The sequence below is a fragment of the Rhinolophus hipposideros genome (assembly GCF_964194185.1).
Source record: "Rhinolophus hipposideros genome assembly, chromosome: 3".
NCBI lineage: Eukaryota > Metazoa > Chordata > Mammalia > Chiroptera > Rhinolophidae > Rhinolophus > Rhinolophus hipposideros.
In genome coordinates, this window is record NC_138049.1 from 54,457,024 (window position 1) to 54,483,204 (window position 26,181).

Below are 26,181 nucleotides of genomic sequence, written 5' to 3' on the forward strand. Positions count from 1 at the left end.
TGGAGGTTTCACCTGACTTTTTTACCCATTAATGTTAAATGAATGCAACAGCAACCCAAAATATCAACGGCCTGTAAATAAGTACCATATTGTACTGATTTACACAGTAATAACATCATAGTATTAAATGTTTGATATGCATTATGTAATTTAAACAGGAAACTATTATCCCCATGTGGATACACTTCAGATTCTACCATTGTAATACTTTATTAAAATTTCTCTCCTCTTTCCTTTTCCCTTTTTACCTTGCTCCTGGAGAAACTTGTAGCACTGAAAAGAGGTGGTGACAAAATTACATTTTCCACTAATAAATTGCTGCCCCATTTAGACACTGAAAAATAATTTTTACTGGAGGATGGAAGGAGAATTCAGTTTTCCACTTGTCCTTAATAATACAAATTTTTCACAGATTAGCTGCTGATCCTACCTCTATCCAGTACTTCTGTGGCATATACATACTAGATAGCAAAAGGGTGCATTTTCACAGAATCCAAGAGACTTCATTGAGATCATAAGGCAAGTAAGAAAGACAATGTAAATGAAGGAAACCTGAAACACTGATTAATTCAGAACTCTGAAGCTGTCCACTGTTGCCACTTTTTCTAGCACATCTTCTATTCCGTTATGAACATAATGTACAGTACATATAGTATTTAAAAATGTAATTTGGCTATTCTACATTTCCGAAACTTTTTATCTACCCTTGCATTATCAGAGTAAAAGTGATATTCTTCCATGATTGAAACAGCCACTTGTTAAATGATGGATTAAATCATATGCTATATTTTTATGTTTTGAGGCATCTGATACTATAGACCTTAGTAATGGTTTTACTCTTAAGAGTTTAATTGTAAAAGTCAGTGCAGTTTTAGATACAGAATGTTAAATTTTTATTTCAGAATAACTGACAACTAAAATTGTCTTTATAAGTTTGTTCTCATAGAGAAAATAAATATTTTAATCCTTTGCTTTTTCAAAAATATACAAGTCCATTTATATTTGGGTATAGGATACCCAAATAAGATACATTATCAGGTTTTTTTCTTTTAAAAAAAAGTTTTTTTCTTTAAAAAAGTAACCAGTGGTATTTAAAAAAATACCAAAGGTATTATAATTGTAGAATCTGGTCTAAGTGTCTCCAGGTGGGGATATTAAATCCCTATCCCATACTACAAAAGGAATAAGTATATTTTGACCCACCAAACATGCTAAATAAAATATTAATATTGTTAAAACCTATGTTCTCTCCCCAAAGGAAACCATTATGAATTTGGTATTTATTACTCATAATTTATTTGTATATGTATGTACAAATATAAATAATAAATGGTATTATTTTGCATGTTTTCAAACTATTGTACAGTATGTTTCTGGAATTTACTTTCGCTTTCAACATTGTGTGTCATCCATGTTAATATGTATACTTCAGGTTTTTCATTTTTATTAATCCTCTCATCAGCTGTGTCTCATCTGCTGTTAAAGCCATCTACCATCTACTGGGTTTTTAATTTCAGTTATTGTATTTTTAAATTCTAGAATTTCTGTTTGATACTTTTTTTGTAGTTTCTATTCCCCTAATAAATTTTTCCATTTTGTCATCTGTTACTGAATACATAAATCAGTTATTTTAAAGTCTGTCTGAAAACTCCAATATTTAACCTTTTTGTGGATCTGTGTCGTCTTTTTTATCTTATTTTTCAATCATGGGATCCTATTTACTGCTATTCCTAGTAAATTTTGGTAAAATTCTGAACACTGTATATGAAAAACTGTAGGAATCATTTGCGGCTTTGACTCACTCAGGTCTCTGCAAATGGTGCCCGATGGACCAAATCCCACCTCCCACCTGTTTTTGGCTGGCCTTTGCGCCAAGAGAATGTTTGCTATATTTTTTAATTGTTGAAAAATAATTAAAGGAAGAATATTTGGGAACACAGGAAACCTGTATAAAATTCAAACCTAAGTGACCATAAACAATTTTATTGGAATACAGCTACACTGGTGTTTCTGTACTGTCTATGGCTGCTTTTGTGCTACAGTAACAGTTGAGTAGTTGGGACAGATTTTATGGCAACTTAAAATACTTACTGTTGCCAACCCCTAAAGTAGCTAGATAATGGTACCTTTCTCCAAGACAGGACTTCTGGTAGGCCTTTCTGGTATCAAGAAGATCACCTTAATTCATTCAGCGATTTAATTGAGTTAAAGCTGGCTGACATTTTTATGAAAGTTGGTCAGTTTCTGGTTAACCTCTACTTCTAGGGTAGAGCTATTCAGGGGTTCCAACTAAAAGCCTGGCGTATTTACCCTATTCCTTAATGGGCCCAGTACTTCAACGGTGGCTCGTACTATACAGCTTTCCTTCTCTGTGGGATTGTGGCTCTTCAAATCTTCACTGCCTTAGTATATTTGCCCTAGTAATACTTGTTTATATAAATAAAATCTGTTTAAAGGCATCAAAGAATTACTAAGGCAGAGAGGATTTGAAGAGCCACTATCCAAGAAGGAAAGCTGTAGAAGATGAACCAACATTGATGTGTGTGTGTGTGTGTGTGTGTGTGTGTGTATACACACGCACATGCGTGTGTGTTATATGTGTGTATTTTCTAGCCTTTCTAGTTCTTGTAGGGAAATTGCTCTGCTGAAAATTAGACTGACATTATCAGAGTAGACGTTCAAGGTGATCACATCACATCCCTACTCCAGATTCTCCAGTGACTTAATATGTCATTTAGGACAAAACAGTTACTTGCTAGGTCTTACATGATCTGAATGACTACATAAATGAGACTAAAAACAGATGGGTCTGAAGAGGCACAGATGGAAGAAAGCACAAGTTTATTTTGTTACCAGTACACTAGTGCACTAACAAGTGTAAGATTTAACATTCCAAAGGAATATACCCATGCTAGTGGGAGTCCTTTACATTTAAACTTTTTCTATTTTCATTATTTTTAATTGAGATATAATTACAAAAATGTATATTTTTTTAACATTTATCGTTTATATTCCTCACATAGTGATAACCCTGCTCCCCCATCTACCCCCCTGACATCGCATATAGCCATTACATTTCCACTGCCTCTTTTCCTAATGCTGTACTCTACTTCTTGTAACTATATGTGTGTGTATATATATATATATATATATATAAAATTGTAGTTGACATTCATTATTGTTCAGCTTCAGGTATACAGTGCAGTGACCAGGCATCTACATCATCCCTGAGGTGGTCTCCCTGATGAGACAAGTGTCCATCGGATACCCTACAAAATCTTTACAACATTATTGGTTACATTCCCCAAATTGACTTTCATATCCCCTGGTAATCTTGTGGTTATTGATTGTGCTTTCTAATCCCCTCACCTTCCCCCTTATCCTCACCGCTCCCTCCCATCTAGCAACGCTCAGTAGAAAATGTGTATTTTCAAATATTCACTTCATTGTGTTTTGGTAAATGCATATACCTATGCACCAACACCTCAAGATACAGGGCATTTCTATCACCCTAGAATTTCCTTTCTTGCCTTCTCCAGTTAATCTTTCCTCCACAGAAGCAACCACTGTTCTGATTTCAGTCCCCATAGATTAGTATGATCTATGAAAATCGTATCACTACCATGCTGGTCACAACTCTGCCATAGTCTGGATGCTGTTAATGTATTTTCTTTGTTCATATTTCACCTCCTTAGAAGGATTCCAGACTTTTGGTGTTTAAGTCTGTTAATGTACTGGTCTAACTCCTAGCCTCTGACACACAGAAGGTGTACTAACACAAGAAACTTGGTCCTTTGGAATACTATTGAACTGTACTAAACTATTTAAAAATTAATTCCTAGAATCCCAACCCTTACATTTCATGGCAAGTCACTTAAATCATCTCAATCCTCAGTAGCCTTGGGAACCAGACGGGGACGTGGTATGCCCAATTTACAGTTGAGGAAGATTCAACAAATAATTGACTTACACAAAAATCCCCTTCCCATTAGCCAGTGGTGCCAGAGCTCTGGTTTTATTCTTTTGCTTATTGCACTGTGTGAGGCTGCATGTACACAAGGTAATCGCCGGTTTGTGTTCCAAAATTCAGTTTTCCTTTTTCTTCTCAGAACATTCGTAGGTTGCCCATTCTTTCCATCCTCCAGCATAGTGTTGAGCACTGAAAACATACATCACATAGTGCTGTCAACATTTTCTCCTGCTTTATAACACAAGGTTGATAGAAACTTTAGAGATTTAGAGATGCAGTGGCTACTCACCATACTATTTAGACTTTAAGCCTATTTAAAAGATCATGTTACTTTTGAATAGGATGAAAAGACAGAGGCTCTTAGTCTAGCTATCCTGCCATTGCTAATATAGTAATAAAAAATTCTTAAGTAGACTAATAAAAATGTAACACATGGAACATTGCAATACACATTCTTGAATCCATTTTTATCCTTCATCTACATACCTATGAAAGCCCAGAGATATTGCCGTGTCCAGAGCCTTCTTGCTTCTCACTCCGGCTAAACAAGAAAACACTAAACTGTCAAATTTGGCTGGCTTTCCTTCATTGTACTTCTCTCTGAAGTCTTTTGAGCTCATCTGTAGAGCTTCACCTACCTCATCCACTGAAAGGAAATGTTAAGAATCTCAATTAAATTTTAGGCACAATAAATTACTGAATACATATTTTTGTAATGAATTAGTTTAAGACACATGTCACTTACGTGGTATATTGACAGACCCGGGGATTTTTCCATACTCAAGAATTTCCCATGGTTCTCTAACATCAATTAACATAATTTTTTTGGACTTCAAGAGGTTTTTAAGTTCCTTATAAGTGACACCTTTAAAAACAGTAGTACAAAACTTGGTGCAATTTCCTTTCATTGACTTCAAACCTGGAAAGAATAATTTAGACACCTTCAAAACGACATCACTATTAATATCTGGAAAGAGAAGGTCAAAGGAATTTCCCCCCTGGTTCCAGTCAGCTACCTATGCTTGATCTTTTGACTTTACTAACCTGTATTCGATGTATGTATTATGCACACGGCCCGACTGAGCAGCAGGGTGCAGCCATGTCCTCGTGCTCCACGGGCTCAACGGCTGGCTTTGTGCCAGCTCCATATTCTACTCTCTCCAAGCCCTTTGATTGGAGGGAGTTTGTAAACACAATAAAGCATTTCACCACTGAATTGTGCAAGTAATTTGTAAATTTTACTGTGATCCAAGTTACAATATTAAGAAAATTTTAATTTCATTTTCCCTTACCAAGTGAAGATATAAGCCATGTGTTAGATGTGGGGACATACATTGGAAACCATTTGTAAGTGCTTAATGGCACTGTCTCTATCTGTTAAATAACTGGTAGCATAATATGGTAATGGGTAATAACCCATAAGACAAATCCATAGGTTCATACTAATATAAGGCTATAATTAAATAAGTAGGCAGAAGGGATTATTTCAATTGACAAACATAAAAGGAATGATGGAAATAAAATCATCACTAGGTAAACACCCCCAATAATAACTGTTGCAGCAAGAACCATTGATAGATGTTAGAGTTAGTTGGTGAAAGTACAATGATAAATGGGATAGTATCTCCCGAAGAGATACTAATTACAAAGGGAGACACCTGAAAGGTACCACTAACCAATTCTTCAAAGATCACTTCACTAGTAATAAGCTATGTTGACATCGTGGACCCCTTGATATAATGCACCGAGAAGAGCACAACATCACTTCCTTAGTATTCTTGCCAAAAAATCCATAATCTGAACCTAATCAGAAGAAAATCTCAGACAAACCAATCTACAAAATAACTAGTACTCTTAAAAGTGTCAAGGTCATGAAAGACAAATACTGTGAAACTGTCACAGATTGAAGCCAACTAAGGTGCCATGACAATAAAATGTAGCATCCCGGATTGGATCTGAGACTATAAAAGGCATCAGTGAAAAAACGGGGGAAACTTAAATAAAATCTGTGGATTAGTTAACAGAATTATATCAATATTAATTTCCTTGGTTTCAATCATTGTACCATGTAAGATGTTTACATTAGGAGAAGTTGGGTAAGAATAAAGGGAATTCCATTTTACTTTTGTCCTTCTATAGGTCCAAAATTACATTTTAAAAATAATGGGAGAAAACCCAAAAGATCTAAAAATAAAAGCAAAAATATTGTTAATATTCATTTCACAACAAAATGACCACTATAAGAAAGGTAATAAGAATGATTCAAATGTTGTTTAAAATGTTAAATATAAAGTGAAATTGTTTTAAATAGTGTAAAACTAGCATAGGAATAGACCCAAAATATACCATCTATGAGAATTCAGTATCTGGTAACAGTGACAATTCAAATTAATGGGGAAATTATATAGTCATATGTCAACTAATGACAGGGTTACTTTCTGAGAAATGCATCACACAATTTCATCATCGTGCGAACATCACAGAGAGCACTTACATAAACCTAGATGGCATAGCCTACTAAGCTCCTAGACTACAAGCCTGCACAGCATGTTACTGTACTGATACTGCAGCTTCAAAAACTGAAAGAAAAACTCTACCTCTCATTCACTGATATAAAGCACAGATAAACATAGAAGCCTTCTGTGAAGCAGTGCATGAGCAAAGAGGAGCGTTGGTGTGGATGCGGTTTTATGTCACTTGCCTATTTGAGCTGACAATTCTCAGTGTTTTAAGTTTTGTTTTGTGTGAGCCTCAGTTCCTGATCTATAAAATGAATGAGTTATACTATTTCCAAGATGCCTTCCAAATGGAGTTTCTATAAATTTATGGTTTTGAAACATTTTTCTTTGCCAAATAAAGCGATGAATAGTAAAACATCATTACATCAAATATTGCCATTACTCAGATCTTAGTATTTACCAGATGTAATTAATTCCCTTGAAATATACCAAACATTAAACAAACATGGGTTGTAGCACAGGAAAAAAGTATACAGGTGCTCTAACTACATTTTTATAGTGGTAAAGAACAGGGATTTTAGAATCAGAAAAACGAGGTTCATATCCTGGCTTGCCCACTTAGCTCTGTAACCCTAGGCAGATTACTTAAGCTCTCTGGGACTTACTTTATGGCAATAATATTATTTAACCTTTTAGAGTTGCTGTAAGGGTTAAATAATCTATATAGTACAATCAGTAATTATCTATTTTCACTTTTTCTTCATGACTTAGGCACACTGTTGTTCCTTCTGAAGAAAATACCTTTCTCCCTCATCTCTACCTGGCACACTTACTCTCCTTTAAGATCCAGTTAAATGCCACCTGTTACCACCACTTTGATCCAACGATTCCACTTTTAGGTATCCAGTCTAATAAAAACTACTTGTATATACCGCAAAGAGGCAGGTACAATGTTAATTCCTGAAGACTTTATATAATAGCAAAAAATTGGAAATCAAAATGTTCATCAATAGCAGCCTGGATAAATAAACTGGTAATTCATACTATGGAATATATGCAATGGTTAAAAGAGTTACGTGTTGTCATGGAAAGCTTCTAAATACTTAAGTGAGAAAAAAATTACAGAAAAGTATGCACAGAACACATAATATATAAAATGTGACCTATAATATGTATTTATATTCTGCAGAACACATACATGTAGTATTTGTGTGTACATTTATTTATGTATACGTATAGAAAAGTGTTTAGAAGGATTTGTACCAAACAATGTCTGGGTGGAGAGTGGGATGGGGAGCTGTATAGAGGGGACCTAGGTTGTGCTGTATTGTCTGTTTTAATAAATGAGACTATAATCATGTGTTACTACATTTTTTTAAATGAAAAGGCACTTTTTCTCTAACACTTTCTCCAACTCAGGTAGTTATTCTCTCCATTACAGTCTCACAAGACTGGGCTTTGTGTGGTGATTGTTTACTTGTGTCTCTCTCCTCCACAAAATGGTGAAGTCAACAGCAGAGGCTGTATCCCCAGCAGGAGGTGTGGCAGATTAGGTGCTCAGTAAATGATTGTTGAACATGGTAAAAACAATAAACAAAGAATTTACATAGAAAAAAAGCACATCTTGAACGACAGAGGATGTACCAACAGTTAAATACCTGGAATACCTGCGCAGGGGGAGAGGGGAGGGGCGGGGGACAGTGTTGTGCCGGCGCTCCTGTCCCTGCAGCCACCAGTAACAGTTGTTGCTAAAGGGGAGGCAGCAGGTAAAGCAAAGGGGCTGGAGGCTGGAGCTGAGTTCTAGACCTAACGCCTCCATGAACTACCGTCGCTCTCGGTCTTCTGCTCCGCCATCTGTAAAACCAGGGGTGGCGCTTTTGTGTTTCTAACACGCTAAAATTCTAGGTGAGTGTTTCATCAAGCATGAGCGCTGCTGTCTGATGGGTCACCAGTGTCACTCACAAGGCGGGGCTCGTCAGTACGTCTCTCCCGGGCAGGAACTGGCCATCTGGCTCGCTTCCCTGAGTGACGAACTGACCTTTAGTCTCAGTCCAGCACCAATACCTTCGTAAACGCCTTTCTACGCGAGCTCCCCGGAGCACTGTTTACCACCCTCCCTGCGTCCCCCAGGGCAGCCGCAGACCCGTCCCCCGGGATCTGCAGGAACAAGAACTGTAAGCCGGCGCTAAATCCCCAGGTGCCGAGAGTAATGGGTCTGTTAACTGGAATGGTACAGAATCGAACTCCCCCACCCATGCCATCCCTTCCCTGGGGGCCGCGCTTAGGGGCTCCCCCTCCCTTCAGGGACCACCGAGCTCACCCCACCCCGCAGCTTCCGCGGACCCGAGGATCCAGCGGCGCGCACTGCCGAGCAGCAACCGAGAGCCCTGCATCGCCGGCTCGTTCCCGCGGGGCCCCTGACCGCTTCCTCCTCTTGCTTCTACTCCTTCCTCACTCGCTGCCTGGCGAGCAGCGCCGGGCTCTTGAGCGCCCTCCAGCCAGACGCCGGCCGAACCGGGTACTGCCACAAGGCGTAATCGCCGACCTACACGTGCCCTGCTTTAAAATTTAAAATCATGTGGAAAGAAACGAAGGGGTAGGCTTGCTTTTTTGTTTGTTTGTTTTTGATTATTATTTCTTAAAGGAGAGACAAAATTTAAAGGTATAAGTTTAAAGTTTAAATATACCTAAGAGGATATTTAAAGATTGAAAGTAAATACTTTTCTCCAGTTTACTTTTTAACAGAGAAGTCTCTTATATTGGATTAAAGCAAATGACATGGGCTCTTTCCTCAGAACTGCTCTTAAATCTAATAGCTGGTTGAACAGATGTCAGTATTCAGATAATCTCATGCTGTCATCTTTTTACCACAACTTGATAACTGACTATATTTAATAACAGCTTTGTTAGGTTAGGTCCAACTATTTTTAAAAATGTGTTGTTTCCAAATGCTACTGTAACACATTACCAGAAATTTACTGGCTTAAAACAATACATATTTGTTATCTACAGTTCTGTAGGTCAGAAATTTCACTTGGCTAAAATTGAGATGTCAATAAGACTGTGTTCCTTCTGAAGGCTCTAGGGGAGAATTTCTTTACTCAACTTTTCCATCTACTAGGGGCTGCCTGCATTGCTTGACTAGTGGTCCCTTTCCCCATCTTCAAAGCCAACAAACAGTTTAGCATCTTCGAATCTCTAACTTTGATTCCTGCTTCTGTTGTCACATCCCTTTCTCTTCTTCTGATCCCCTGCCTCACTTTTATAAGGACCTTTCTGAGTACACTGGGACCAATCGGATAATCCAGGATAGATCCGTCTCAAAATCCTTAATTTAGTCTTATCTGCAAAGTCCTTTTGCTATGGTAGGTAACATCATGTTCAGGAATTAGAACACCTTTGAGGTGGGCATTATTCAGCCTACCACATAAAGTTTTTATTACTAATAAATTGTTTTCAATTTATTCTCAACTTGGTTTCCAAACACAATAAAAGTTGTATTTAACTGTAAATTCAATCACAGTGAAAAAATTTTCATTTCTAAATGAAATTATTAAAGTATGTGTCCAAGGAATAATTTCATGCACTTCTAAGTTGTTATGTTCAATAATTTAATAATTAATAAAACCACTTCAGATTCTATAGCAATGATATCACTTACAGTTATGTTTTTACAACTCATTTGGGGTTTAACCATAGTCTGTGTAATCTATTTTGTGGATTAACTTTGAAACAAAATATGCAACATAAAACAGAGGTAGTACGGACACAGATATGGGAACAATGTACTTGGCCTCAATGAATCACATTTAATTAGATTTATGCTTTTGCAAAAACATGTATTACTAAACAATTTTTTTCCCAATGTTCATGACTAATTATTTGAGAAATATTTTCTGGTGTTACTTTTTCCCTGAAAAGATGACGATGTCTTCCTATACCTAGCTCAGTGTCAAACGTGGTTTATTTAGGAGTCCTTAGAGAAAAACAAAAATCTCATCAAGAGAGTCAGTCTTTTTTTTTTTTTTTTTTGAGAGCCCACTGGCCCATGTGGTAATCGAACCGGCAGCCTTTCGGAGTTAGGAGCACGGAGCTTTAACCGCCTGCACCACCAGGCCAGCCCAAGAGAGTCAGTCTTAATCATTGCTCCTTGGACAAGGATCTGAGTTCTTCCTTCAGAGAGAGTCAGCAAGGTTTAAAGTGGGATGAAAGGGAAAGAAATAATTTAACTCTTCTGGGAAAGGTCTATAATTGCTAAGTTGATATGAATCATTAATTCTCAAACAACTCATTTTATTTTTGCCATAATGTAAGTGAAAAGCAACAGGAAAGGAGGGGATTTTTAAGAGACTTGGGATTTTTTCCATTTCTTTTTAAATCCACTTCAAGCCCCCAAATACTAGAAAAAATCAGATGAAAAATTAGAAAATGTATTGCTTTTCATGCAACTGTTTTTCAGCATTTGCACTGCTAATAGCCTATTTACTGAAAATATTTGCATAAGTAAGTAAATATGAATATACACTGATAAGGGACTGATTGGGAAAAAAAGATACATCCATTCATCGGAGTCCAAAGAAATTAATCAAAAGAATGAGGCTAATCTGGACATATGTCCAAGATATACTGTCAGGTGAAAAAAGTCAAGTTGTAGAATAGAATGTAGACTGTAATGTATTCTGACTATGTTCTCTTTTAACAAATGTTAATTACATAAAAATATGGTACAAATGCATAGACAGTTCCTGAAACTATACATAAGAAACTGTGAACATAGGAGAGAGAATGCTACCTCTGAGTAAAGGAAATCGGAGTGTGGGAAGGAGAAAAGATGAACTTCATACTAAATATCATGTATTACTTTAATATAGTGAATCTTCAAAAATACACAAGAAAAAATTAAAAGATATATGTACAACTTATAGTTTAGCAAAGTATTGCATATATTTCCAGACAGAACAATGATGGTAAATTAAGATATTTAATACTGTTTGAAATATATATAGTTAACTGGTCTCAAGCAAATTTGTATTTTTATTTGATGTTGTGTCATAACGTTTTTGCAATAGCACTGAATGCATACTTACTGGGTACCATTTAAAAATGATTTTCTTCGTTTGATGAATCCCTCAAAGAGTAAATTTTACTTTCAATTAAGTGAAAAGCTAAATAGCTTGAAGACCATAAGAAATAAAAACTTAGTGTTAGACAATTTTCCCTAACTCATCCCAAGTTTTGAATGGAGATTGCAGTCTCTGGAGATTTTGTTCACGCTAAGGGTACATCTACTGGAAATCAAGATAGCTTTGGAATTTTGTCATTTCCAAGAAAAATTTAAGTATAAGTATTGTATGGTGATTTGCATTATCCATAAATTTCTTTTTATGAAGAAGAGAAGCTAAACTTCCATATTCCTTTTTTTATGGTAAATTGGATTTCACTATATGCTTTTTAAAAAATTCCTTTTACTGCAATGTATTTTAGTATTCAAATTATTTATATATCATAATATATAACATATAATTAATAATATATAATAAATTTATATATAATATAATAATATATAAATATATATAATTTATATATCATAATATAATTAATAACATATATTTATATTATTTATATTATTTATATAATAATACATAAATATATTATTTATATATTTATTATGTATATCAAGTTTGCATGTCTTTCCCCGCTCCACATTCTGTTTCAAATCTGATGGTAAAATAAATGAAAACTTTTATGAAGTAGACAATTTTGACTTCAAAATTACACAACACACTTATTTGTATTGGGGAATAGTTTTTCCCCTAGGTAAAAAAAATCCCCCTACCATAAAATATGATTATGTATCCCTATACTTAGCACATTGACTGGCATATTTGTAATTATATTTGTTGAACGAATGGTTTCCATACATACAATGTAAACATCTATTAACCTCCTCTGCCAAATTCTGTACATGGAAATAATTTTAACTGTTTCGTAAGAAATGAAGTAGAGTTTTTAAGGAAAAATCCAGAATTTTTTGATCTCTAGTGTCTCTTGACTTGTAACCCAAGGCTCTATCCATAACATCACACCTGACCCCTGGCGAAGAGTTCTGAAAGATGACAAGGCTTGTAGAGTTTATCCATATCTAGTGTTGATGTTTGCAATACATTCAAACAAAACATTTTCAAACCAACTACTTTTACTCAACATCCGCAATGCGCAGACCACTTCAGCCGATACTCGAGCTTCGAAGAGGTGTAGGCGTAGATCAAGAAATACCCTGTCTAGGAAGGAAATGAGAACGACAGGTAAGACAATAATAATGAAGAAAAGCAAGGTAATCTGATGGATGTCAGCCGTGACTTTAGTGCACAGAAGAGTGTGACGGAGGGAAGTAGGAGGCTGTCCCAGCAGGCACGCAGCAACAAGGGGGACTTAATCCCGACTCCAGAGCCGTGCACTTCACCTGGGAGTTCATTGCTACTACTTTCAGATTAGTCGGGGCCTGCGGGATTGCGCCGCCTGGGAGAACGGAGGCGCGGCCCGAGCCGGGCCCGCCCTGTGCACGCCCCACTCTGGGTGCGCAGCCCCGCCGGGGGCTGCCCGCCGCCTGCCCCGACGTGGGGCGGTCACAGAGGCCCCGCCCCTGCTGGCCGCGACAGCCGCGCAGGCGTAGTCTCGTGGTTGTAGACGCGGAGGCAAGGCCCGGCGGGGTGAGTCGGGCGTCTGGCGATGGGTCGCCGCGGCGATGGGGTCGCCGCACTTTCTCGGTCTTCATTTCCGCGACCCCGGCCCCTTGTGGCGTGACGGGCGTGGGAGAGCGGCCCCTACGCGCCCTCGTCTTCCCGATGCTTGGGAGCAGCAGGCGGTGGCCGTGGGCCGCCGGAGCGCGCTGGGGCCGGCCCGGTGCCCGGGCCGCGGCGGGCGGAGCCGGGAGAGTAGGGGCGGGGGGGGGGCCTCCAGGGAGGAGCCCGAGTCCCCGCCTCACCCGGACGGCGGCGCGCGGCGCCCGACTCCCTCCCGGCCCTCCTCCGGCGCTCGCCCCTCACTACGCATTTCCTCTTCAAAAACTTGCGGGTGTTTTTGTTAGTGACCTAGGGTTTCTGGCAGCACCGTGCAGTGTTAGAAACCCGGGAGACTGACTCCCTGGGTCCAAATCCCCACCCACCAATTAACTGGCTCCGAAACCTCTGCGTGTCACTTAACCTCTGTGCCCCAGTTTCAAGTGTAAAAATGGGGAAAATCATAGTAACCTATCTGAAGGGGGTTTTGAGGATTAATGGGGGTTAGTATCAGTAAAAGTATGTATAGTAAGTACTGTTCATCTTTTTGAGCCAGGTATCTAAAAGGAGAGCTGTGTCCCAATCTACCCCCCTGCCCACCCCGACTGCTGAAAATAATTGCCCCAAAGTCTTAAGAGTAGGAATACATATATTTTTTTGAGGCTATGGGCTTTATTTTTGGCATAAGTTGTTTTTTTTAAAAAAAAAAAATCAAACAGTTCTAAACAACTTAATTGTACATCTTATGTTAAAAAAAAGACATGGTTAGGTTGAAACTGAAAACTTTGGTTGGGAAACTACTTGAGAAAAATGGCCCGAATGTATTTGTGCTGAAAAGAGTTAACATAAGTAGGCCTGAGACTGCTATCTTTAGAAAGGCCTACTTGCAAAGTTAGCCCTGGTTTGGCATCGGAGCACAATGTGGTTTATGCTGTACAGTATGATTTGTGCTGAAGTTACCAGCCCCCATAAAAATCCTTGGTTTGCGAGTCCATAATGGGCTTTCCTGAGCAGAAACATTGCACAGACATTGCTGGATTTGACCTCTTCTGGGAGGGAGAGAACATAAGGAAGCCTGCAGATGGATTCATCCAGACTTCACCTGTGCTTTTTTTCCATTGTGATCAGGCTGTATGTCCATACTATAATACATTGCTGTAATAAATTTTAGCTATGAGTACAACTATACGCTGTGTTTTGTGAGTCCTTCTTGTGAATCTCCAAATGCTGAGGGTGGTCTTGGAACTCCCCAGACACAATATTGATGATAGAAAGTATTTGAAGCTCTACTAATTGGACTTGTCTCTTTTTGCTTTAAAGGGAATTGAAAAAGAAAGCTATACACACAAGAGATTGATAAATAGTGGATTACTGTCCAAAGTGATTCTGTATGTTTAGACATATTGTAAATGTCAGAAAAATCACTGAAAATTGACTCTAAAAATCACTGGAAATTGCCAAGTTAAGTTTGAATCTGTTTTTTCAAAGAAGGCACAGGTCTTTTACTGATTCCACGTCAAATACCAGATTCTTTTTTAAATTCTGACAGCATTATCTGTGTGTTAATGTTCATCTCTGTCAAGAGTTTATCTGTAATTGGGGAAAAAAATACGACGTTTCCCATGGGTTATTTTTCATGGCTTCTATTTGTTATGCCTATCTCTTCTTAGGACATCAAGTTAAAATAGTTGGAGGTACATTTGTAAGTTTTGGGGTGGAAAGATCAGATCTGCCATCTGATCACGTCTCTTTTTTCTCAGTAAAGTAAAAGACCGGATTCTACTCTGAGGAATAGGGAGATGGAGGAGTTGGAGGTTTGGTCAAATGAAAACGGTTTCAAATTGCTGTGTGAAGGGTAAAGTAAAATTGTAAGTAAATTGATCAGAAGGTGTAGTAGTAGATAATGAGATGTCTTGATCCATTTGAGATTGTGATTAGGAATTTAGTGGACCTAATCTGCTTTCTTAAGAGACTTTCTTCAGCCTGTTTGGATACAGATAGGGAGAAAGTTGGTTAATGGGTTCATCTAAGATTGAGTTCTGGTAAAGGATTGATGTGGTAGTCTTTCAAGCTGTGCACATATATTCTGTTCTTTCTGTGTACCTGATAAAATTGTACTGTTTGTTCCCTATCCCCCTACCCACCCGCACATGTCTACTTGAAGTTAGATATGACCATATGACTTGTTTTGGCCAATAAAATATGAGCAGACATAACTTGTGTCACTTTAAAGTGAAACTTCAAGAACCAGCACTCCATTTGCCATGTCCCATTTTCCCTGCCCTACTGTAGTGATCCTGGAAGCACTTGTTGAGATGCGTCTTCTTGTTAGCCTGGGCACTAAAGGAGAATAGGAGTGGCTGATCAGGCAAGCTGGAAGAACTTGAAGTTGTGATCAGAGAATGGAATATTTGAATTAGTGATTTTGCAAGGTGGAACTGTAGGGGGTCAGTAGATGAAGTTTGGAGGGAGAAGGCAATCAGAAATGAAGTGGTCAAGGAACTTGGAGGCCTTGGGCATCTCTGTGACCCTGAAGCCCTTAATTTGTTGCAGCTCAGTTCAATAGTGATGATCCTTGGACTTAAATGGCTCTTAAAATGGTAAACTCAAAAGCTCCCTCATGTGGAACATGGTATGATTAAATCAAGATTTGGAATTTATTCCTGAATTGGAAAGTCTTCCACCTTGATCAATAAAAGCAAATAAGCAACCATGAAAATTACAGTGTAGCTTAGCCATGGAGCAGTGTGATATTAGGTAAGATTTAGGCTAAGCTACTTTAACAGAGACTAAAATATAGTAGTTTAAAAAATGCTTAACTTGTATCTAAAATCTTTAGAATTAACTGAGTTTTTAAGAAATACAAAAGAGAGGTAAGTAACACCATGAAGAAATAGTCAAATTCAGTGTGGGACATTATACAACCTTGCTATTGAAAGTGTCTGTGGACCCCCAGCAGTGGCTTCCCGTTGGGAGCTTGTTAGGCAGGCAGAATCCCAGGTCCTGTGCCAAACTTGTTAAATAAAAACCCACATTTTAACAAGATCTCTAAGGTGACTCGTATTGACTGCCCTGATCTGTTATAAAATCTAGTGTTTTAGGAAAGTAAGATACTATTAATTCTCCATCTTTTATGGGAGAAACAGTTATACATTAAATGATACTAAAGTGACATAACCAATACAATGTGCAAACCTTGATCGAATCCTTATTCAAAAAACCAGTATAGAAATCAGAATATGATGGGATATGAGATATATAATATTATCTCATATATAATATATAATATATCTGGTGGGATATGAGATATATTATCTCATATATAATATATAATATATCTCATATAATATTAAGGAATTGTTAATTTTTTAGATTTGATAATTATATTCTTATTCTTAAGATATACATGCTCTCTGCAACTTTCAAATAGTTCAGCAAAAACAAATATACGTACATGTATATATGTCTCTATATGCATGTTAATATTTAGATAAAATAAATATGGCAAAATGTTCTAGATGTGGAATCTAGATAGTATATGGGTAATCATTATATTGTTTTTTTCTGTTTAAAATTTTTCATAATAAATAATTAGAAAAAATGCAGTAGCTTAAAAGGATAGTAGTCCAGCACTAAGTCATACAGCGCAGGTAGGGTCGCTCTCCTGTGTTTGGCACATGGCTTCCATCCCTGGTATGTTTGGCTTTTTCAGCTCCTACTGTCTCCTAGCTAGTGGGACAAGAGAAGGGGTAAGAGGGGCACATGATGCAGACGCAGCACTTAATCAGTTGGTCAAAACTTCATTCACCTGGCAATATATATCTAAGTAGTAGTTGGTAAAACTCTAATGTGGCATTTGTATATTGGTTTAATAAAGATTTCTTTGGTTTCAGTTGACTTTCTACTCTTCTTCTTCTGTTGATTTAGTAGACCAATTAAAGTTGAAGTCATTTCAGTTTTAATGTGCATTAAATAAAATACATAAAATTTTAATTTTGAGGATTAAAGTCTATTCATTTTTCCCCCCTCCCTTTCAGTAAATAACAGATGCGGGTGAAAGAGCCATCCAAAGCTTTACCTGAGAAAGCCAAAAGAAGCAAAAGGCCTACTGTACCTCATGATGAAGACTCTTCAGATGACATTGCTGGTAAATTGTGATATCTGGCATCCTAAAATGTGTTGCAGAAAAGAAATTATATGTTTTTAATTAATAAATCCTTTGCTCTTTATTTTTACCGTTTTCTGGGTGAACTTTAAAATTAGCTTGACTAGTTCCAAAAAATCCTGTTGGTGTTTCTATTGAGATTTTGTTTGGTTTGTAAAGTAAATTAGAATTGGCTTTTTTGTTGTTGTTGTTCTGTTTCTCATGGCTTGTTCAAACCAAGTCTTCAAGCCACTGAGGTTGGCAGATGACCCTGCGGAGCTGCTGGCTCAGGGCTTGCTTTGGCCTGAGGCTTTCCTTTACTTTCTTACTAGTTCAGCTGTCCATTTAAAAAGACGTTTTTAATTTATTTCCGTTTTTATGTGTTTTTAACTTGGATTAGTGTTTCAGGATAGCTAGATTGCTGTGTGAAGGAAGTCTGAATTGTATCTTTAAATGCTCTCTCTGTTACCCTGAAAATAAGACCTAGCTGGACAGTCAGCTCTAATCCGTCTTTTGGAGCAAAAATGAATATAAGGCCTGGTATTATAGTTATATTATATTATATATCATAATATCATATTAAAGACTGGGTCTTATAGTAAAATAAGACCAGGTCTTATATTAATTTTTGCTCCAAAAAACACATTAGAGCTGATTGTCCGGCTAGGTCTCATTTTCGGGGAAACACACTAATATGGTTTTCTTTAGGGATTCTGATTATTTTTACGTTAACTCTCTTCTTTGCCTGTCTTCCACAGTCATTTTTTTTCTCAAATCCTCTAAAACTCCTATTCTCTTTTCATTTTCCCTGCTGTTTTCATTTGTATCCTTTGCTGTGTTTTCAGCAGTGTCTGTGTCACCTTATGCTCTTAGTTTTGCCTTCATTTTTGTTTTGTTTTTGTTTTCTTCCACTTCTTTCCTGAACTCTTAGTCACTTCCTATTGTTTTGCCATCTCATGCCAGAGTATTTGCTTCTGTTTCGTGTGTTTTTTCATGGCAGAGATCGCTGTGCCATGATTTTTCTTTTCCTTTCCTTCCTTCCTTCCTTCCTTCCTTCCTTCCTTCCTTCCTTCCTTCCTTCCTTCCTTCCTTCCTTCCTTCCTTCTTATATTTGTATAGAATTTGCGGCTTTGACTTTTCTTTGATTACTCATTTTTTGAAGTAGGGTTACTCTTCTTGGACCAGTAAATTTTATTAGAGTATGTAGGCTGGAGGGAAAGCACATTGTTGAGACCTACCTGGAATTTTGAGTTTGAACTCATTTAGCCTTTACTTCTTTCCAACCAGCAGGATTATGCAGCTCCGGGTTATTTCAATATCCAAAGTATCTCTTCTCCCCAAATGCCATAGAGACAAGACTGTTTGCTGAAGATATGGCTTGCTTTTTTGTTTCTCAATGAATGGGTTATCCTTTTCTTAAAACAAACTTGGATGTAGGGGAGCCCCTGCCACTGTTGTTCCAGCAGAGATCTAGGTTTTGTTCTGTCTGCAAAGCATTATGTCGTTCTCTATGAAATCTACAGCTGCAGTATTCTCTTTGCTTCCTTCTGTGTGCACTATTTGCTCTCTGCTGCTTTGATGTGGAGCCCTTCCACTTAATTTGTGACTTGGCTATTCAGCTGTCTCCTGCTTTCTCTGAAAATGAACTTTGTATATTTGTTTCTTGTTCTTTTTGCCCTTAGATAAAGGAGAAAGGGGAAGTGTTGATTTTATGCCACCATTTGCAAACTGGTAGGAATCCTTGTAAAGTTTTTATTAATATTTAAAGTGGACAACATGGAGATTTGGATTACTGTTTTGATTTGTTTAGGTGAAACAACTATAGACTTTAATATATTTTTATATTTTTCAAGAATATCTAGGGGACCTACTTGTCAGATGAAATTTAGACAATTGTACGATTAACCAAATTATAGAAAACTAAGGAAATTGCCTTATTAACACAGAAGGAAATTTTTTATATTTTTCCCCCACAAAAGACAATTCCATTTAAACTGGTTAGCTCCTGTAGGAAAACTTCAAAATTTTAAATTCACTTATAAAAAATATATGTGGTTGAGACATTTAAAAGCTAAAAGATTTAATTCAGGGGCCTAGAACCTATTTTAAAAAGTCCAACTGAATAAATTTTAAAGATCTTATTTATTGATTTTATTCACTGATTCATGAATTGGGTAGCATCCCACCTGGCAGATAGAAGGGAGCTCCAAGGAGATGTCTTTTATAGGCAGAAGAGAACAGGACAAGGAAGTTATACCAGCAAAAAGCAGATTTGTTGTGGCAAGGTCACCTTCCTTTAGGGGATAGTCGAGGTCCTAGCAGATTACCTCATTAGTGCTGAGAGGTAATTCCAGATTGACTAGTTAAGATTCCATTCCAGGGAGAGGCTGAAACTGTAATTAAGTTAGGTATTAGGTCTCAGTTTGGTGACAGAGGGCTTAATATAACTGACTCCATTTTGGTCCTGTTGTCTCTTTTTTTAATGTGCCTTTTTATCTTGAATTCATTAACAATTTCAGTTTTATAAATTTGAATTATAGAGTAAGAGAATGGTTAAGTTGTACCCTGGCCACATTCCACCCCAAAGATGATACAGAAGGTATGTGGAATGATTTTCCCTTTAGAATTTTAAAATGTAAATCTCAAAGCAATGACATGTGGTAAACCATTTCTACGTCTTGAACTTACGTGGTCATTTATCAATCTTCCCCTAACATCCCTTTCTTTAAAGACATGTTTCCTTTTTTTAATGACACATGTCCTTGTTTTTCAAACATAGGACTTCAGAGTTACTCTTTTATGTCTATTCATATAACTTGCTCTTGGTGTAAAATAAGAAGTTTTAAATCTTTTATCAGATTTACATATTATTTTTGTTAAAATTATAAATAACTTGTCAGGAATCATATTCTTAGTCTTCAGGATGAAATGGAGGTAATACTTAGCCTCTCTCTAGTTAACTAGTAGGTGAAAAGGAATGCTTTGCGTTTAGAAAGGTAAGTGGAGAAAGTTGAAATGACGTACTCCTGTTTCCCTCTTCAAGTTACTCAGTCTCTGTTGTTTGATTTTGGCAGGCAGTTTGTAGGTTTGGTGTTTGAGATATTGGAGGTGAAGTAATTGAAATGTTCAGGTATTTGGGAGAAATGATAGTGCTCTTGGGAGAAGAATATGATTATTTGAAGAATTAAAAACATATTTTGGTCATTTGCCTCCACATACTGGGAGTTGGTTATAAAGGGTAATGAAGGACCATTCAAAATCATTTGTTATTTGGGAATATTCGTTAAGGAGAATTCTGAGAATTCTTATTCCTATAAATTATGTCATTGTTTGTTCCTGTTTTTTCTTTCTCCGAACAATGATGAGAAACCATCATAGTAGATATATAGTGTATGTGAAAAGATTTTACATGTGTATCTTAAGGGAAAGAAAATACATTCAAAATACTCGACACAGTATTTGCTCAATAAGTAATCTACTTTTTTCACTTATTAAACTTATTTTTGAACTAAGTTTAGATTCACAGGAAGGTGCAGAGAAATGTACAAGGAGGTCCCATTCACCCGTCACCTGACCTTTCCTGATTTAACATTTTGTATTTCTGTAGTACAGTATCAAAACCTGGAACCTGACATCATTGCAATCCTTAGTGCTTGTTCAGATTTCACCAAATATACATGCACACGTGTGTGTGTGTGTGTGTGTGTGTGTGTGTGTGTGTGTGTAGTTCTATGCAGTTTTATTACATGGATAGCTTTCTATAACTACCACAATAAGATACCAGACTGTAACATCACCACCCTAAGTGCTCCCTGTTTATAACCACATCTCCTTCTCCCTATCTGTGGCTCCTGGCAACCACTACTCTGTTCTCCAACTCTATAATTATGTTATTTCACAAATGTATTATACATGGAATCATGCAGTATGTATCCTTTTGAGTTATTTTGTTTTTTTTAAAAATCTTTGCTTTTTAGTTAATAGCATTCTCATGTTAGTGACTTTTGCTTACTGGTGGTAGCACTTTGGTTTAGCAAAGAAAATGTTCAAATTTTGTTTTGTCTTATTCAGTAGGTTCCACTTGCCAACATATAAGTCATGCTGTCAGTGTGAATCATGTGAAAAGAGCAATAACTGAGAATCTGTGGTCAGTTTGCTCAGAATGTTTAAAAGAAAGAAGATTCTGTGATGGACAGCCAGTACTTCCTCCTGATATTTGGTTGTGCCTCAAGTGTGGTTTTCAGGTGAGAAAGGTATTTTTTATGTGTGAATTTGTCTTAAATAGTTTCCTTAAATGTTTATTTTGAGTTGGACTATTAGTCTAAGCATTCTATTCATGCTTAGAACTTCAGATAAATTTATTCTATGTTTATATGGAACTCTCCAAGGCTGAGCTTAGAAATGTTTAAGGTAAAGTAAAAGGTGTGTTTTGTTCAGAGAACAATCGTTTGTGGTTTATAAAGACTTGAAAGGGAATTGGGCCCACTTGCAGCAGTTATATCTAGACCTGCTTTTACCTATTTATATTTTCGAAGTTTTTTTGTGAGTATGATTTAAATTTTGGTTAATTTGAAACAAATTTATGTGTAAATTATATAAATAGCGTTCTGTTCATCTTTAGGGATGTGGGAAGAACTCAGACAGCCAGCATTCATTGAAACACTTCAAGAGTTGGAGAACAGAGCTTCATTGTATTATAATTAGTCTGAGCACATGGATTATATGGTAAGTTAGATTTTGTTAGTACTTTGTCCTCTAGGAAAATATTTTTCTCTTTGAGCTTTATAGGTAAAGTATTTAAAGATGTTATACTAGCTTAAGCTTTTTAGCCTGACTACCGCCTATGGAATAATTTAAGAAAATTAACATTACTCATGAATATAAAATTTAAATAAGAAAAAATTAGTCATCTCTCTACTTTAACATTTTCATTGTACAATAAAGAAAAATTCTTGCTAGTTTTTCATAATGAACTCGCTAATACAGACTCCTAGAGTTCTAGAGGAGAAAGGTACTCCTCGCATTCAAGTGGTTTGGTGATTCTCTGAAGGGGAAAGGGGACTTCTCAGGTGATTTTACTATGTAAGCTTGGTTGGGAATCAAGTCTATTCCCTCATTTTATATATAAAGACACTGAGTATCATTTACCTTTTTGTTGTTACAAAGCAAAATTCCCAGCACTAAAACAAGTCTTTTGATTCGCTGTCTCTTACCAGGACACCACACTGCTTCAGTGGTATAGGTGAATACTGTATTGAAAAGCTTTCCTTGTATTTTACAACAAAAATTTTCTACCTGGAATCTATAGACTCCTAGGGTTCCTTGGATGAATTTTCAGTTTTCAAGTTTCCTTAAGAGAGAAATATTTTAACTTTGTGTTTTCATTTCAGGATTCTAAAATTAATGTAAGGCTATTTTGGCTTCTAGGAGAGATTATCATTTTATAATTTAATTCTGCCACAGGGTCAGGTGCTATTGTGTTTGTGTTTTTGTTGTTGTTGGCCCCAAGTAATAGTAGAATGGGGCAAAAAGAGGAAACTTAATATGTAAATGATGTATTGTAGCCAAAGGAGTGGGGGAATGATGCCTTGTGGGGCAGCTCAGTAAACATTTCTCTGCAGTCTGAATAGAAGCAGTGGTCTCAAACTAGGGCTGCATCAGAATTGCCAGAGGCCTTGTTAAAATAGATTACTGGGTCTCAGGCCTAGAGATCCTGTTTAGTAATTTGGGGATAGGGCCTGAGAATGTGCATTTCCAACAAGTTCTCAGGTGTTGCCAGTGCTTCTGGTCTGGGGTCACAGTTTCAGGACCACTGAAATAGAAAAAAGTGGTGGGAGAATTGAATGACACCTGATAGAATAGGCTCATCTCAAGTGAATCTGTGTCAGAACTTCCGTTGTAGCTCAGAGGATCATAATTATGGTTTGATAATTTTAGGATTTAATTTCAGCAAAAAAGCTTTACCTAACATAATAAATTAGTGTTGTAGTTTTAATTGATTTTGTCATTTTGTTTTTATGTTTAATTGTATACTTTTACTTTTATTATAAGGGTGATGAATTCATTGAGTTTTGTGAGTGGATGTGTTAGGTTTATATTATATGAAAATAATTTAGTCACCTTTAGGGTTCTGTAAAATTATTTCCCTTTCAAAGGAAAATCTTCAAGTTTGTCGCATGCATTTATAGAAATGTAAAGGTTGTGACTATTTTCTTTTTTCCGTCTAATTCTTAAACGTTAAAAAGTTTAACAGTTTCAGTAGAAAACTTTACTAATATGGATCGAAAATGTCTCTCAGAACATTGCCACATGTCTCCTGGGGGTAAAATCACTTCTGTTTGAGATTCACTGACAGACCCTCATCCAGTTCTCCCTTCACATGACAGTGATTTTGACACTTCCCTCTCCCTTGTCTTTTATATCTAATTCATTACGTTTATACCTGAAACGATATAAAATAATTCTGTTCATTTTTCTCCAGATCTACTGCTTCTACCCTGATCTGCTTCTATTCCTGATGCCTTCCAATCTGACATTAGTCAGAGTGATGTTTTTAAAATGTAAATAGGATCATACCATTCCCCTGCTTGAAAACTGCTCAAGGCATTCCATTACACTTTACGATAAACTACCAAAACTGTAATTTGAGTGATAAAGCTCTGTTTGAACTGTCTCCTGCTTATTTCTCTAGATTTACCTGGTACCTCACACTGTGTACCTCCATTACCCCATAATTTAAAGACAAAAGTAGATAAATGCCAACTTTATTACTTGATATGCAAAATAATTGAAGATACCTTTATAATATTTACTTTGATTTTATATTTTTTCAGGTGTTACGAGTGTGATGAAAAGTTATCAACGCATTGTAATAAGAAGGTTTTGTCTCAGATAGTTGATTTTCTCCAGAAACATGTTTCTAAAACGCAAACAAGTAAGTTGATCAGTTGCTAATGAAATTTGTATTAAAGTACAGTATTTTATATTTCATATAAAGAGTTCATAAATTCCTAAAGAGTACCTTAGTTTTACTGTCATCTCTCAGTACAAGAGCCATGCTTTCTTAGGTAGCTATCTTGTGTTGTATTTACATCACCAGTAATGAGAAGCTGGTGAGGGTAGTGGCTAGATCGTGGGCTTTTGAGTCAGACAGTGCCGAATTTGAATTTAGTCTCCACCTAAGTTACTTACTGTCCATGTGGCTTTTACTCCTTAGTTTCCTTACTTAAAAAATTAGGATAATCTGTTGTGTACAGTTGTTGTGAGGCTTTGAGATGTTTTCTAAAGATTTAAAAATACTTGTATAATGCCCCACACATATTTATGAAATGATTTCTGTCATTTTCATGTGACTGTAGTGTAGCTCTAACACTAACTATAAGGTTAGAGTTAGGCTAACCCTGCAAATTAAGGGCCCGATATCCCCACAAGATTGCCCTCACATCACAAGCTCAGGGGTTCTCAGGCCACCCACATTTCTAACCAATTGGCTACATTTTCAGGGGTTCCAACTACCCTCTTAGGTTCAGTAATTTTCTACAATGACTCAGAGAACTCAGGAAAGTGCTATACTTATAGTTACAATTTTATTATAGCAAAAAAGAGATACAATTCAGGACCAACCCAAAGAAGAGACACATATGGCAGGTTTGGGAAGGTCCCAAACATGTAGCTTCTGTACATTCTCCTGTGGAGTCAGGCTGCATCACCTTCCTGCCACACTGATATGTAACAGTACACACAGTATTGTTTACCAGGGAAGCTCACTGGAGCTTTAGAGTCCAGAGTTTTTATTGGGGTGTCCTTGCATAAGCATGACTTACTGAATGATTAGCCACATGATTTAACTCAGTGTCCGGACCTCAACCCTCTATTCAAATGGATGGTCCTTCTGGCATGGCTAGCTCCCATCCTGACTCATTTCATTACCATAAGCTGTCTAGACACCCACAATAAATAATAAAAGACACGTTGTTAACTTTGTTGGTATAAAACTATCAAGTGTGGTCTTAGGGGGCCCACCATGAATAAAAAGGACACTCTAGTTATTCTGGAAATCCAAGCATTTATATGGTACTTCTCTGGGACCAATATTATACAATAGTAATGATACATATTTGGTTAATTATATACTTTGTTAACTAACATAAGCAATATAATATTAATATAAATTAATAGTAATAGGGAAACAGTTTCTTCATTCAAAATTATGAAGTAATATTAGTAAGGATAATAAAACCTACCATATGCCAGGTTTTATACTTTATTTGATATGTAGTGGTAAAACAAAAACAGTTTTATCATGCCTCTTGAGGTTTAGAGTATAGTGAGGGAGACAGACACAAAAAAAGAAAATATATAATAACTTTTGGTAAGTGCTTTAACGGAAAGGAACAGATTGCAATGACAGATCATAATCTAGCGGTCACAGTGTCAAGAAAGGCGAATATGGCTGGAGTGTGTTTTGCTGGGAGAGAGTAGATGAGATGAAGTTAAGAGACAGGGGGGCAGGTGATGAAGAATACTTTAAGGAATTCTTGGTAAAGAATTTTTATTTTATTGGAACTGTAATGGACACTATCAGTGTTGTAGGCAGGGGAGTAACCATTTTTTCATCTTTTTTAAAACAAGATGACTCTGATTGCTATGTGGAGAATGGACTGTTGGGGGTTAAGAGTGGAGGTGGGGAGATCATTAAGAAGGTTAAAGGAGGTTATTGTGGTAGGGCAGGTGAGCAACTAGCAGAGACACCAGGGGAAGGTGGGTATATTAACATGTAATGAGTGAGGGGAGGGGATGTGAAATAGTTGGGGGAATATAATCAATAGT

The 26,181-nt window shown here is 36.8% G+C and overlaps 2 protein-coding genes across 6 annotated transcripts in view; one reads left to right on the forward strand and one right to left on the reverse strand.

Annotated features, from left to right (window-relative positions):
- Positions 1-8,880, reverse strand: part of LOC308496050 (thiosulfate sulfurtransferase/rhodanese-like domain-containing protein 3) — a 17,968-nt gene extending 9,088 nt beyond the window's left edge. Inside the window, exons 1-5 of one of the 3 annotated variants that reach the window (XM_081044647.1) lie at positions 8,750-8,880; positions 4,716-4,889; positions 4,457-4,616; positions 3,409-4,159; positions 2,826-2,911 (exon numbers count right to left, since the gene is read on the reverse strand). In XM_081044647.1, coding sequence (XP_080900773.1) covers positions 4,087-4,159; positions 4,457-4,616; positions 4,716-4,889; positions 8,750-8,822 — 480 coding nt within the window. In that variant the 5' untranslated portion in view covers positions 8,823-8,880 and the 3' untranslated portion in view covers positions 2,826-2,911; positions 3,409-4,086. Of the gene's footprint in view, positions 1-2,825; positions 2,912-3,408; positions 4,160-4,456; positions 4,617-4,715; positions 4,890-5,014; positions 5,130-8,749 lie in introns of those variants that run through there. The other 2 variants (XM_081044648.1, XM_081044649.1) reach the window with 2 other exon arrangements.
- Positions 8,881-13,083: 4,203 nt separating this feature from the next.
- Positions 13,084-26,181, forward strand: part of USP45 (ubiquitin specific peptidase 45) — a 65,473-nt gene continuing 52,375 nt past the window's right edge. For all 3 annotated transcript variants that reach the window (XM_081044658.1, XM_081044659.1, XM_081044660.1), the window contains exons 1-5: positions 13,084-13,139; positions 17,246-17,355; positions 21,424-21,596; positions 21,974-22,077; positions 24,186-24,286. In XM_081044658.1, the coding sequence (XP_080900784.1) occupies positions 17,256-17,355; positions 21,424-21,596; positions 21,974-22,077; positions 24,186-24,286 (478 nt within the window). In that variant the 5' untranslated portion in view covers positions 13,084-13,139; positions 17,246-17,255. The remainder of the gene's footprint in view (positions 13,140-17,245; positions 17,356-21,423; positions 21,597-21,973; positions 22,078-24,185; positions 24,287-26,181) is intronic.